At 44.8% G+C, this 13,757-nt stretch overlaps 1 protein-coding gene across 1 annotated transcript in view; it reads right to left on the bottom strand.

The window, feature by feature from the left end:
- LOC145415053 (uncharacterized) overlaps positions 1-13,757 on the bottom strand; it is a 680,222-nt gene that overhangs the window by 293,033 nt on the left and 373,432 nt on the right. Inside the window, 2 exon segments of the mRNA XM_080284468.1 lie at positions 11,346-11,793; positions 11,796-13,722. Of these exon segments, the coding sequence (XP_080140594.1) occupies positions 11,346-11,793; positions 11,796-13,722 (2,375 nt within the window).

Here is a 13,757-nt window from a genome sequence, read left to right as displayed (position 1 = left end):
CAAACATGAATAATACATACAGCCCTAGTGGTATATACCCAGTAATGTACAATAAAACCTTAACTTAGCAGACTAGTAAGGGCAAAACCCAGTCCACTGCTGCCAACTGTCCACTGCTTGCATAGTTAGCCCCCATACCTATCCAAACAATCACAAAATAAAACACAAATACCTCTCACTAAGATACAGTAAATCATAATAATAAACAACACAAAAGAAAAAGAATGAAAAGACAAAAAAACAATTGTTCTTATTATCTTTTATTATTATTATTATTATTATTTATTATTATTATACATATATACATACATACACACTGTACATCATCTAATCCTGTGTTGCCCCATGATGAGTGTAGAAGCCCGGAACTAGGGAAGTCAGTCCTGACATTTGAAATGACAGTGACCAGTCTCACTCATCCCTGAGTGGCATTACGTGAACAATAAACCCCAACCACCCCTTGGATATAAACCTACACAGGCTTAATCTGATTGGAGTGCCCTAGTTACCCACTAAACTGCCAGTTACCATAAGTTGGCTACACGGTTACCATCCAGCGAAGTAAATAGTTTCCTGGTGTACAGGAAACCATTTGGCTTGTCACTCAGTGTAGAGTCACCCACAGACAGAAGGATGGGGGTGGCTCTACAATGAGTGACATGCTAAATGGTTTCCTGTACACCAGGAAACCATTTCCTACCCTGGGTGGTAACCATATAACCAACTTATGGTGCCTGGTGGTCTAGTGGGTAATTAGGGTGCTCCAATCATACTGAGACTGTGTACGTTTATATACAAGGGGTGACTGGGGATTATCGCTCACGTAATGCCGCTCAGGGATGAGTGAGGCTGGTCACTCTCATCTTAAATGTCAGGACCAACTTGCCTAGCCCCAGGCTCCTATGCTCCTCATGAGGCAACACAGGATTAGATGATGTATGTATGTATGTATGTATAATAATAATAATAATAATAATAACAATTATAATCTTTACTTTTTGTCTTTTCATTACTGTACAGTACAGTCACTATTTTCGTGCCTAATTGGTACCACAATTGCGACGTGAAACTTAAACTCGCGAAATTCGTGTGTATACTTTACACGTTATAAGTGGTAATTGGTTCCGGGGTCAGCCACCTCACTGCCCCTTAGCTACCCATTAATGACACAATACCGCTACTATAAATTACATACAGTTAATCAGACATATACTACTGAACAAAGAATTTACTAACACTGACACTTAAGTTGAACAGCTTGATGGGGCTTGAAAATGAGTTCCGAGGCTGAGAGCGGTGGTTAGTTACCACCTGCTCCCTCACTGCTCCCCGCCATCACTGTTGAGTCCCCCACACCATCACTTTCCGATGGTTCAACATCAAAGCCCTCCAAATCCAGTGGGAGCTCATCAAGCTCCCCAATGTCATCAATGTCCTCGTCCACAGCACCTTCGTCCTCCCCAGCCTGTATGTTCTCCAAAGCCTGGACTGTTGAATACAAGAGGACAGGAATGATGCCATCAGAGTCTGATGACGTGCATGAACTCTGGTGTTGAAAAGGTCCTTGTAATTAGCCAGAAGTCTATCCACCATCATGAGGAAAGTGTCCCTGATCTCTGTCTTCCCATCACATTCCTCAATTTGCTCTTTCAAACGAGCACTGGTTGTCAGCAATTCTGTGATTTGGCGAGATGTTGGCTCACCTGGTGGGACAGGTAAGAGTTCCTGAACTTCGTTGTCACTGACTCGTTTGTCTGTTTCCAACATCTCCTCAATGGTCGGTTCAAAACAAGTGACTGCAGAGATGCAGGGGCTCGCGAATATCGTAGGAAAAAAACATTCCCTTGCCACTACGAAATGAAATTTCGCGAGAGTATATATCACGAAAATAGTGACTGTACAGTACTGTCTTTTTCTTTTGTGTTTATTATTATTATTATTATTATTATTATTATTATATGATAGTAGGCTTTAGTAACATTCAATCAGCATGGTACTCCTGAGGAGGATGAGAATGCTGGTAACAAGGAGAGCTGGAGATTCTGTTTCACTAGCCATCAGGATATCCTTACCATCCCCATTTACTGATCTTTTTCAATGTGACACTAACACAGGGAATAGGTCAATATACTCTGCCAAACAGTTTTGTTCAAACTATCTCATACACTACCCTACATGTGCATTCTATAATGTACAGTAGGCTCTCAATCTTTGATTTATATTACTTCGATATTTCGTACTTCCATCAGACTCGCCTGCTCGTCCAAAATTTGTGCTTCGATTTCAAAAGTCGTGCTTCAGTAACTCAAGCCGGGTTGCGAGCGTAAGTCAAAGCCCATCTGTTCATCTGTCATGCCACCTACCGGCCACTTAGTGAAGCTTGCCCTCATTCAAAAGTTTGAAATCTTTTTTGTGATGATGGAGGCAGTGAAAGCATGAACAGCAGTGGCCATGGTGATTGGGAAAAGGATAAGGAAGCAGGTGTTCACTCAACCAGGGTTGGGGCGAGCGTGGGTGATGGCAGCGAGGGTGGCAGTGGTGGCTGGCAACAGTGACTCAACCATCATCTCGGAACCGGTCGGGACAATTTGCCGTCATAACAATAACAAGACAGTTCGCTGTCATTAATGAAGACAGCTGTGAGTGATGATAGAATATAATTCAAAGGCGACTACAGCGAGGAAGAAACAAGTTAATTATTGACTAAAGGTGCAATTAACAAATACTGTAATATCCAAAGCCTACGCTACTGAACATAGACTCTGATGGATCCCCCTGAAATTCAGTTATTAAAGTATTGATTAATTAATAATATGTATATTTATAGAATGACGGGGAATCGTCCAGGGTGCAAATTGTCCTGACGGGGAACGTTCATGTTTCGATGACGAATTGACTTGACAGTGAATTGTCTCGGAACCCAACACTCACCACATGAGCGTCATTCTTTCTATATTAAAGTGTGTGCAGCCTGTATTTCTTGCTTTTATTGCTAATAGTAAGTAAATATGTACTAAATATAAGCAAATATATGGCTGTGTTAAGATTTTGGGTGGGTATAAGTGTATATGTAAAAGTTGATGTAGGTTTGTCGGCAACATGCCGGTCCCATTTATTTTTTTTCCATAAGTTTATCAATTCGCACTTCGATAAATCGCATTTTGATAATTTTTTTCGGTCCCAAAACCAATCGAAGATCGAGAGCCTTCTGTACCCCACTATGTCACAGAGGTTGGCGCTGGCAAGAGCATGCTGCCAGGAAAACAACACTACCTCATGGCAGATCTGAGGGGAAAAGTAGCATGGGCTCTGCCAGCGCAGTTTTGAGACTGTGACAGAATGGCCCTCAAATTAGTGTCAGAGGGTACAGGGCATTGTGGTTTCCAGGCAGCCATTTCCACCCAATAGATAGGGTCTTGAACCTGGAAGTACTGGCCAAAGAGGTTGCCTGATCAGTGGATGTAAAACGGCAGAGCACTTATAGTGCCAAGGCATGGTTGGAGAGTGTCCCTGTCGCTGTCCTGGCAGGGTGCCCCGAGGCCACTGCCACAGCCACTGGCCACAGTTGGTGGGCTATGGGTCCCAGGTCCCATGCCTGGAATTGGGACTATGCAGGTAGGCGGAGCCTGTGGTCTGTCTCCCCCTGTATTTACCAGACTTATGTGTGGTGAAATCCTGAAGCATGGGGGAAAGATAGTAGTAGGATGGATGTGGAAGATGTGCAGATTGGCCTGGGAGGAAGGTAGAGTCCCGGAGGATTGAAAGTCAGGTATAATTATTCCCTTGTACAAAGGAAAAGGGGAAAAAGAAGTGTGTGGTAATCATAGGGGCATTAGTCTTCTTAGCATAATAGGAAAAGTGTATGGTAGGATACTTATTGACAGAGTTAGAGAAAGAACAGAGGAATTAGTTGGAGAAGAACAGGGAGGCTTTAGGAAGGGAAGAGGTTGTGTAGATCAGATATTCATTCTTAGATCTTTAGTGGAAAAATTTCTAGAGAAGGGAAAGATGTTGTATGTGGCTTTCATGGATTTGGAGAAAGCATATGACAGGGTGGATAGACAAGGATTGTGGAAAGTATTAAGAATATATGGAGTAGATGGAAAGTTGTTGAATGCTGTGAAGAGTATGTATGATGGTGCTAAGGCTGCAGTGCGTGTGGGTGGTGAACTAAGCGAATTTTTCTCTTTGGAGGTTGGGCTGATACAGGGATGTGTCATGTCTCCATGATTGTTCAATCTGTTCATGGATGGGGTAATAAAAGAGGTACAAGGTAGGGTAGTGGATGTTGGAGTGGCCCTGGTGAGAGAGGATAGTGTTTGGAAACTCCCTGTACTGTTGTTTGCAGATGATACTGTGTTGTTGAGTGAAGACAAAGGGGAGCTGCTAGGCTTGGTGGATGAGTTTGGGAGAGTGTGGAAGAAATGGAATTTAAAGGTGAATGTAGGGAAGAGTAAAGTGATGGTCTTTGAGAGAGGTGAAGTCAGTGAATGTACAGTGAGGTTGGATGGTGAGGAATTGGAAAATGTTAGTACGTTTAAGTACAGTACTTGGGTAGTGTGATGAGTAAGGATGGAGATTTGGAGGGTGAAGTGCTTGAAACGGTACAGCAGGGAAGAAAGATTGCTGGTTCTTTGAAAGCTGTGATAAGAAACAGGGAAGTGAGCATGGAAGTGAAAAAGTTACTACATGACAGTATTGTGATACCAACTCTAACGTATGGAAGTGAAGCTTGGACGTTGTTGGAAGGACACAAGTCAAGAGTGAGAGCAGTGGAAATGAGTTATTTAAGAGGAGCCTGTGGAGTCACATGGAGAGACAGGCTGACGAATGAGGATATAAAGGAGCGTTGTGGTGTGGATGTGGATGTGATAGGAAGTGTTATGAGGAACACACTGAGGTGGTTTGGCCATGTGGAGAGGATGGAGGGTGAAAGACTGACGAAGAGAGTGTACTGTATGTGAGTGAGGTGGAGGGGGGAAGAGGGAGGGGGAGGCAGAGGATGAGATGGAGGGATGGGGTGGAGAGGTATATGAGAGAGGGGGGTGAGTTGGGAGAAGGGCAGTGAAATGGCGGTGGACAGGACAACGTGGAGGTGATTTGTTTGTGGCCACCCCAAACGGGATTGAGGCATCTGGCAACAGATAGATAGATAGAGATGATTAAAATGGGAAGAAAGAGTAATAAAAAAAAAGCCTGTGAAAATCGAATGACCCAAGGGGTTCAGAGTGGCATCGTGGAATGTGAGTAGTTTGAAGGGTAGAGCAGAGGAATTAGTAGATTCCAAGTAGGAGGCAGGTGGATGTCTGCTGCGTACAGTAAGTCAGGTTCAGGGGAGAGGCAGCAAAGATGATTACTGGGAGGGACTGCAGATATAAACTACTGGCAGGGAAGTGTAGATGGATATAGTGGTGTGGGTGTGCTGGTTGACGAGAAATGCATGGAAAGTTTCAAGATTGTAATGAGGGTAAATGAATAAATCTGAGCAGTGCAAATACTGTTTTGTAAGCTCATGATTTCAGTTATACTGATGTATGCTTCACAGGTTGTCCTGAATGATGCAGGAAAAGACAGATTCTGGGATGGCTTGATACGTGTGGTTGGTGGTACGGGGACTAATAAGAGTGTAGTTTTGGGTGGGGATTTAAATGCTCATGTGGATGATGCAGCTCAAGGATATGAAGAGTACACGGGGGATGCAATATGGTATAAGCAAAGCGGAAGGGGAATGGATACCTGAATTTGGAGAAGCAATGAACATGATTGTTAGGAAAAAGAGAGAATAGGCTGATTACATATAAGTCTGGGGGTCATAGTAGCCAGATTGACTATTTCCTGGTCAGGTGGGCTGATAGGAGGTTAGTGTTGGATTTTAAAGCTACAGGGACCAAAAAATGTGTGCAGCAACACAAATTACAGATATGTGACATGGCGCTGAAGGAGCAGGTGGTGAAGAAAAGGATCTAAGAACCTATGAGGAAAATTTGGAAGTTGAAAAGCCAAGCAGTAGGGGATGCCTTCCTTAACGAGATAAGCAGTGTGATGGATGAACATGGAGCTGTTGGGAGTAGTGTTAATGAACAGTAAGAAAGAACAATTTCTTGAGGGTTACTGATGCAAACTGTGGATGGACAAGGGGCCCTCTAGACATAGGGTAACATGGTGGTGGGATGAGGATGTGGAGGTCACAGATAAAGAGAAAAGAAGACTTTTCCACAATTGGAAAAGGGGTGGTGAGGGCACTCACCATCTGCTCACTCGATGTAGTACTGCTCCTGGGTGTCTGCCCTTTCCTCTCCTCCATCCTTCTTTCCTTCCATCCTCTTCTGTCTTTCTTTCCTTCATTCTTTCCTCGTCCTTCTGCCTACAAGTGACTTTACACTCCTTCTTCTGTCTTTCTTTCCTTCATTCTTTCCTCTTACTTCTGCCTGTGGGTGACTCTACACTGAGTGACAAGCCCAATGGTTTCCTGTACACCAGAAAACCATTTACTATGCTGGGTGGTAACCATATAACCAAATTTTGGTACCTGGTGATTTACTGGGTAATTACGGCACTCCAATCAGATTGAGCCAGCGAAGGTTTATATCCAAGGAGTGGTTGGGGTTTACTGCTCATGCAATGTCACTCAGGGATGAGTGAGGCTGGTCACTCTCATCTTAAATGTCAGGACCAACTTGCCTAGCCCCGGACTCCTATGCTCCTCATGGGACAATGTAGGATTGGATGATGGATGGATGGACGGATGGAAAAGGGGTGGTAACAGAAAGGAATGGTTCGCTGCCAAGCATTGGGCTGGAAAGGAGGCTTACAGGGCAAAATCTGTCTCAGAGACTTTTACTGGTTAACCTAAACTATTAGTGCTGAACGGAAGAATATGGTATTTAAGGTAGCAAATCTGATGAAGAAGGAAAACAAGAATATCACAGGTAAGCAGTGTGAAGACTGATGAAGAACAGGTAGTGGTGGAAAGTGAAGATACTAAAGATGCCTGGTGGGAACATTATAACTGGCTGCTGAATGAGGAGCTTGACTGGAGCAGGGAAAGTTTGGAGTCAGCAGATCCAAAGTCTGGCCCTTGGCCTTTGATTGATGCTGCTACTGTAAGCAGGGTAATTGGCAGGATGCTGTTGGGGAAGGCAACAGGTGTGTTTGGGTTGACTGCTGAAATGCTGAAGCCTTAGGAGATACAGGAGTGAGTTTCATTACTATCTATCTATCTATTGCCAGACGCCTCAATCTCGTTTGGGGTGGCCACAAACAAATCGCCTCCAAGTCGCCCTGTCCCCCGCCATTTCACTGCCCTGCTCCCAACTCACACCCCCCTCTCTCATATACCTCTCCACCCCATCCCTCCATCTCATCCTCGGCCTCCCCCTCCCTCTTTCCCCCTCCACCTCACTCACATACACTCTCTTCGTCAGTCTTTCACCCTCCATCCTCTCCACATGGCCAAACCACCTCAGTGTGTTCCACATAACGCTCCCTATCACATCCACATCAACACCACAACGTTCCTTTATATCCTCATTCGTCAGCCTATCTCTCCATGTGACTCCACAGGCTCCTCTTAGATAACTCATTTCCACTGCTCTCACTCTTGACTTGTGTCCTTCCAACAACGTCCAGGCTTCACTTCCGTAACTTTAGAGTTGGTATCACAATACTGTCATGTAGTAACTTTTTCATTTCCATGCTCACTTCCCTGTTTCTTATTACTGCTTTCAAAGAACCAGCAACCTTTCTTCCCTGCTGTACTCTTTCAAGCACTTCACCCTCCAAACCTCCATCCTTACTCATCACACTACCCAAGTACTTAAACGTACTCACATTTTCCAATTCCTCACCATCCAACCTCGCTGTACATTCACTGACTTCACCTCTCTCAAAGACCATCACTTTACTCTTCCCTACATTCACCTTTAGATTCCGTTTCATACACACTCTCCCAAACTCATCCACCAAGCCTTGCAGCTCCCCTTCGTCTTCACTCAACAACACAGTATCATCTGCAAACAACAGTACAGGGAGTTTCCAAACACTATCCTCTCTCACCAGGGCCACTCCAACATCCACTACCCTACCCTGTACCTCTTTTATTACCCCATCCATGTACAGATAGAACAACCATGGAGACATGACACATCCCTGTTTCAACCCAACTTTCAAAGAGAAAAATTCATTTAGTTCACCATCCACACGCACTGCAGCCTTCGCACCATCGTACATACTCTTCACAGCATTCAACAACTTCCCATCTACTCCATATTTTCTTAATACTTTCCACAATCCTTGTCTATCCACCCTGTCATATGCTTTCTCCAAATCCATGAAAGCCGCATATAACTTCTTTCCCTTCTCTAGAAACTTTTCCACTAAAGATCTAAGAATGAATATCTGATCTACACAACCTCTTCCCTTCCTAAAGCCTCCCTGTTCTTCTCCAACTAATTTCTCTTTCTCTAACTCTCTCAATAAGTATCCTACCATACACTTTTCCTATTATACTAAGAAGACAAATGCCCCTATGATTACCACACACTTCTTTTTCCCCTTTTCCTTTGTACAAGGGAATAATTATACCTGACTTCCAATCCTCCGGGACTCTATCTTCCTCCCAGGCCAATCTGCACATCTTCCACATCCATTCTACTACTATCTCTCCCCCATGCTTCAGCATTTCACCACACACTCCATCAATTCCTGGGGCTTTCCCCGATTTAACTTTCTTCATTGCTTCCACAACTTCTATCCTACTGATTTCTTCCTGTCTTCTCACTTCCCTCCTTCTCCCAGCCATTCCCCAGCCACTTATACTCGCATTACTTCCATCCTCTACGTTCAACAATTCCTTAAAGTGTTCTCTCCATCTGCTCACTTTTTCTCCCTTCTCCACTAGTAATCTACCATTTTTATCTTTCACTCCCCTGCTAACTTCACTTCCACCCTGTCTTACTCTTTTCACCTCTTTCCAGAACATTTTCTTACAGTCCCTCCACTTTACACTCAAATTCCTTCCAAATTCCTCATCCACTCTCTTCTTACTTTCTCTTACTAATCTTTTCACCTCTCTGAGTTGATAAATTCAATTATACATGAGTGTGTTATCCCAGACAACTAGCTGAAGAGTAAGACTAAATGTGTATAAGGGGAAGATGATGCCCTTGAAAGAGGAAATCATAGAAACACAAAACTTTGGACCTGATAATGAGGGTAATAATGAGAAACCTAGAAGGTATGATATGGGAAGACATGAATATTAGACATGAATATTGATGATATGAAGTTTGGGTTTATGGCAGGCAAAGGAACCACTGATGCCATATTCACTGTCTGACAGCTTCTGGAAAAATATACAGGAGAGAAAACTGAGCTGTACATTTTGTTGATTTGGACACAGTCAGATGGTGAAGTGGACAATGAGAAAGCTTGGGATCGAGGAGTGGCTGGTTAGAGAGGAATTGGCTATGTATGTGGGTGCTCGCACCCAGGTGTGAATGAATGGAGATTTGAGAGACTATGAATCTTGGTGTGCATCAAGAGTCAGTCTTGAGCCATATATTGTTGTCATGGTGCTTGAAGCTCTCTCATGTGACTTCAGAAATGGACTTCCATGGGAGATTAGTATGCTGATGTCTTGACACTGACTGCAGGGAATGAGACTGAGGTGGAGGAAAAATTTAGGAAATGGAGTGACAGAACAGGGCACAAGGGCGTGAGAGTAAATATGGAAAAAACAAAAGTGATGATATTTAGGGCTGGTAAAGGAACTGTCAAAGCAGAGAGTGTGTGGTCATGTGCAGTTTGCCAACTCCATCTTGTGCAGTGTTTGTGGTAAGTGGGTGTATATGAAATGTGGTGGTATTAGAGGAAGACTGCAAAATAATGCTAATTTCATGGTTGCAGTGAGTCAGGGAGAGCATGTAGAAATTGTCAGGCATGAAAGGACTGATTTTGCTGGAGAATCTCTTGAGTGTGTGGAAGAGTTTTGTTATTTGGAGGACATATGAGGCTATCTGTGGAGTAACACCACATCTGCCACAATCGATAAACCAAGAAAATGTGGGCTAAAGAATGGATATTTTTCACCCCTGGCACCTTGGGAGTTCCTCCAGGGAGTATCGTCATTAAACATTTTCACAGGCGCTCCGAGCAGGAACACCAAGGTGCCACAAGTCCAAAATTCATTACTGTAGTCTGTCCTCCATTTTCTTGGTTTTGATTTTGGTGCATTTGGTGCTACTCCTTGGAGCTCCTCATATTATGTGCAGGAGGTGGGCCTGGAGCTAGCTGTGTGGCTAAGGTAAGGAGTGATTGGAGGAAGTTTAGAGAGCTGTTGCCTCTCCTGACATTGAGTGGGCTCTCCCTTCATGCTATGGGACCTCTGTAAGCAGCATGTGTTAGGACTGTGTAGCGAGACCTGGGCAGTAAAGGATGAGGATATTCGTAGGCTCAAACATACAGAATGACAATGATTAGATGAATCTGTAGTGCATCCTTGAATGCGAGGCCTGGGGGAGTAGGACCGCGATGGAAGAGCTGAGAGAAAGGATTGGATTGAAATGTATAGGTGATGTGACGAGGAAGGGTAGAATGAGATGGTGTAGGCATACTGAGAGGATGGAAGACAACAAATGAGTGCAAGATGATGAGAAATGCGAAGGTCAAGGGTAAAGAGTTGCAAGAGGCAGGCCAAACAAACCCTGGGATGAAGTCACAGTGTGTGGCCTCATGGATAAGGGAATAAAAAAGGAGGGGTCCCAGAGATTAAGCAGCATGAAAAGCTGTCATCAGATGACCATGACCAATGCATGTAAGCATGTTGGAGCCTTTATTTACGGTACAATACAATCACCATCACTAATGCCTAAAAGAAAGCATAAATCTGCCTGCACCATTCTGACAAGTCACAAATTCAAACAAGAGGACATTGTCTGGGATTTTCTGGTGTCTTCTTGTCCAAGTGGAGAAAGTTTTTAAATTATAAATAACCTTTTTAAAATTAATTTAAAAATACCATGGAAGATTACAGAAGAGAGAGAACCTTGGGATGTTGTGGAAATGGAGAGATGAGAATTGTGCTCCTGTTGTTGCTTTTTGAAATCTTTAAACATGCAGATAAATAATCAAATTACAGTAAATTAACTTAGTGAAATTTAAGCTATATGATCCCAGTTGCTAAATCCATAAGCTCCTAAATTTTTGTCCACTAAACTGAGACTTTATGGTATTCTAAAATGCATTTCTAACTTACCCATATCATATTTTTCTCAAACCCTGCTCTACCAAATACAATTATCAACCTGAAAGTGTTTTGGTAAAATAAAGGTTTATTAAATACTCACTTGAAGGGAGGGGTTCATCAAAAGCCACCTCAACTTTAGGGTACTTTTTGAGCCAATCTCGCAGTGAGGGCTGTCGAGACAGCTTGGGGTGATGAGGTTTACCACCTTCATCCCGTTCCCATCCCTCCTCACCCCATCCTGCCTCCCTCCGGTCTTCATTTCGCCCTGCCTCTCTCTCTCGCCGATCGCTGGTGGTGCGTTCTGGTGGCTGCGGCTTTGCACTGTGGCTAGGAGAAGGTGGGCAGAGAGGTGCATGGACCAGGGCCTTCAGCAATCCGTGATGAGGTTTGTGAGGTGGCACAGCAGGTGGGGTGTCCTCTTCATCCTCATTCCCAACTGGCTCTTGTGTAGTAGGTGGGTTTTTCCCTGGTTGCACGGCTGTCTCTTGGTACTCCTGAACATCCTGACTTGGGTTCTGATGAACTTCAGAGGGGATGTTCATGTTGAGAGGGAAAGAGCAGCACACATCAATGATTCCACACTGAGATCATTGGTAGGACTGGCAAAGACAGAGTTTGAGGAGGAACTTTCTGTACTGACCACCATGCATGTAGACTCTGAACCTCTCCGTCCATCCTCACCTGATAAAGAACAAGTCACAGACCCACTAGGAGGAGATACAGACTCTGAGGTGGACCCAGAAACCTGAAGGAGTGAGTCACTGAGATGGGGCTGGGGTGGTGAAGGACAAGGGGAACAACCAGACAAAGAACCTTCCCGTGATGCCCTCAGTCCTGAACCTCTGTCCTGTTCCTGGTTATCACCATAGGATGACTCTGATCTTCTTCTATATATACTGCCTGTTGATCTCAGCTCACTTTCACTACATTCACCATTAGTATCTACATTACCATGACCTGTCCTGTCAACAACTTTACTAGTACTACTTCCTTGTACTGGACTTTGCTCCACATTGGAACTGGCCAAAACATCACACTTACATGTTACATTTACTGGACTAGATAAAGAATCACTTTGGTTACTCAACACTTCTGGTAACACACTGGAATTAAAGCTAAAGTCAGAGGCTAGGTGACCATCACAAGTGTCACTGTCTGGCATGGTGAGGGTTTTACCGGTATCTTGTAAGTGAGAGGTCTCTCCATCACACTTGCCAGGAATATCAGGCTCAAAGGCTTCCTCTGTATTCTCCAGCAGTGTGTCAGTGGAGGCAGTTTCCTGGAGAAGGCTAGAATCCTGCTCTGGGGTGGCTAAAGGGGCCACAGTAACAGAGGGGGCCATTCCTAAAATATCCTCCCCCTCTACACCCCTGACCTCTCTGCTTGAATCATCTGCGGATTGTGGCAAGAGGCAAGGGCGTGGTGGCTCCTCCCAAGATTCACTTTCCATGGAAGCACATGAAGAAGATTGCAAAGATGAATGAGGTCCCTGAGTTGAAGGTTGTCCTGCATGGTCCTGACTGTCAGCATCGGTGTGGCTGCATGAGACATCCGAGCCATGAAGAATGTCATCTAGATCCACGATGTCATAAGAGAAAGCTGCCTCAGTTGCACTATAAGGTTTTCTAGGGTCTGGGCAGCTAGCACTACTACTTTCACTGTCACAGCTGGACTGGGAGCTGGTACTGAGACCAACTGCTTTTGGTCGTACACTAGCTTCTGTGCTACCATTCAGAGGTGGGATGGAGGAAAGACCAGTTTGATCCCCACCATGCCCTGGGGCATCTGGGGGAGGAACTGGCCGCTTTCTCACAACAGTAGGGAATGGCGGAGGTAAACCCAACTGGACAGCCATTGAACGTTCCAGTGGGCGGTGGCCACAGTCACCCAAAGATTTCATAAGAGACTTGGTGCGAGGGGGTAGGGGAGGTGGGGAATCCTCATCACTCTGCCGAAGCTGGGTCAAGTTAGAGGCTGACAGAGTCATAATTTCTCCTTCTCCATCCTGGGTGTGGTAGTCCTCTGCTGGGTACACTGTCTCATAGATGGCTTCCTCCCCACTTCCAGCCCCTGCACTAATTCCCATTTTACTATGTCCACCTCCAGTGTTAGGAACTTTGCAAGAGTACTTCCAAATAGGTGAATAGTCTGACTCCCTACTGCTGCTGCCACTACTACTCCCACAGCCCACTTCTCCATTTGAGGCCTCTCCTTCATCCTTCCCCACTGTGCCATTGGCCAGACCAGTTCTCCGGTTGCTAAGATGCCCATTGACTATAGGCTCTCGGTATGAGGGTTCTGGCCGGGACATAACACTGGTCTGTTCCCCTGGACATGGCAGATCCCCATGGCTAGTGCATGACCCAGTGCTGCCCTGAGGTAGGGTGGGAAAGTCTGCAGTGAAGTACACATGCCCAGACACAGCCTCACCAGCGCTCTTGCTGCTTAAGGCAAAATCCAGCTGACCACCTGATTCACTACTGGGGAGGAAGAAAGGTGTCATTTAACTAAA

This window comes from Coenobita brevimanus, chromosome 101, assembly GCF_032717465.1.
Source record: "Coenobita brevimanus isolate Jiangsu-jjx chromosome 101, ASM3271746v2, whole genome shotgun sequence".
NCBI lineage: Eukaryota > Metazoa > Arthropoda > Malacostraca > Decapoda > Coenobitidae > Coenobita > Coenobita brevimanus.
Note: the sequence above shows the minus strand (reverse complement) of the source record. Positions and strands in the feature narration are given on the sequence as shown.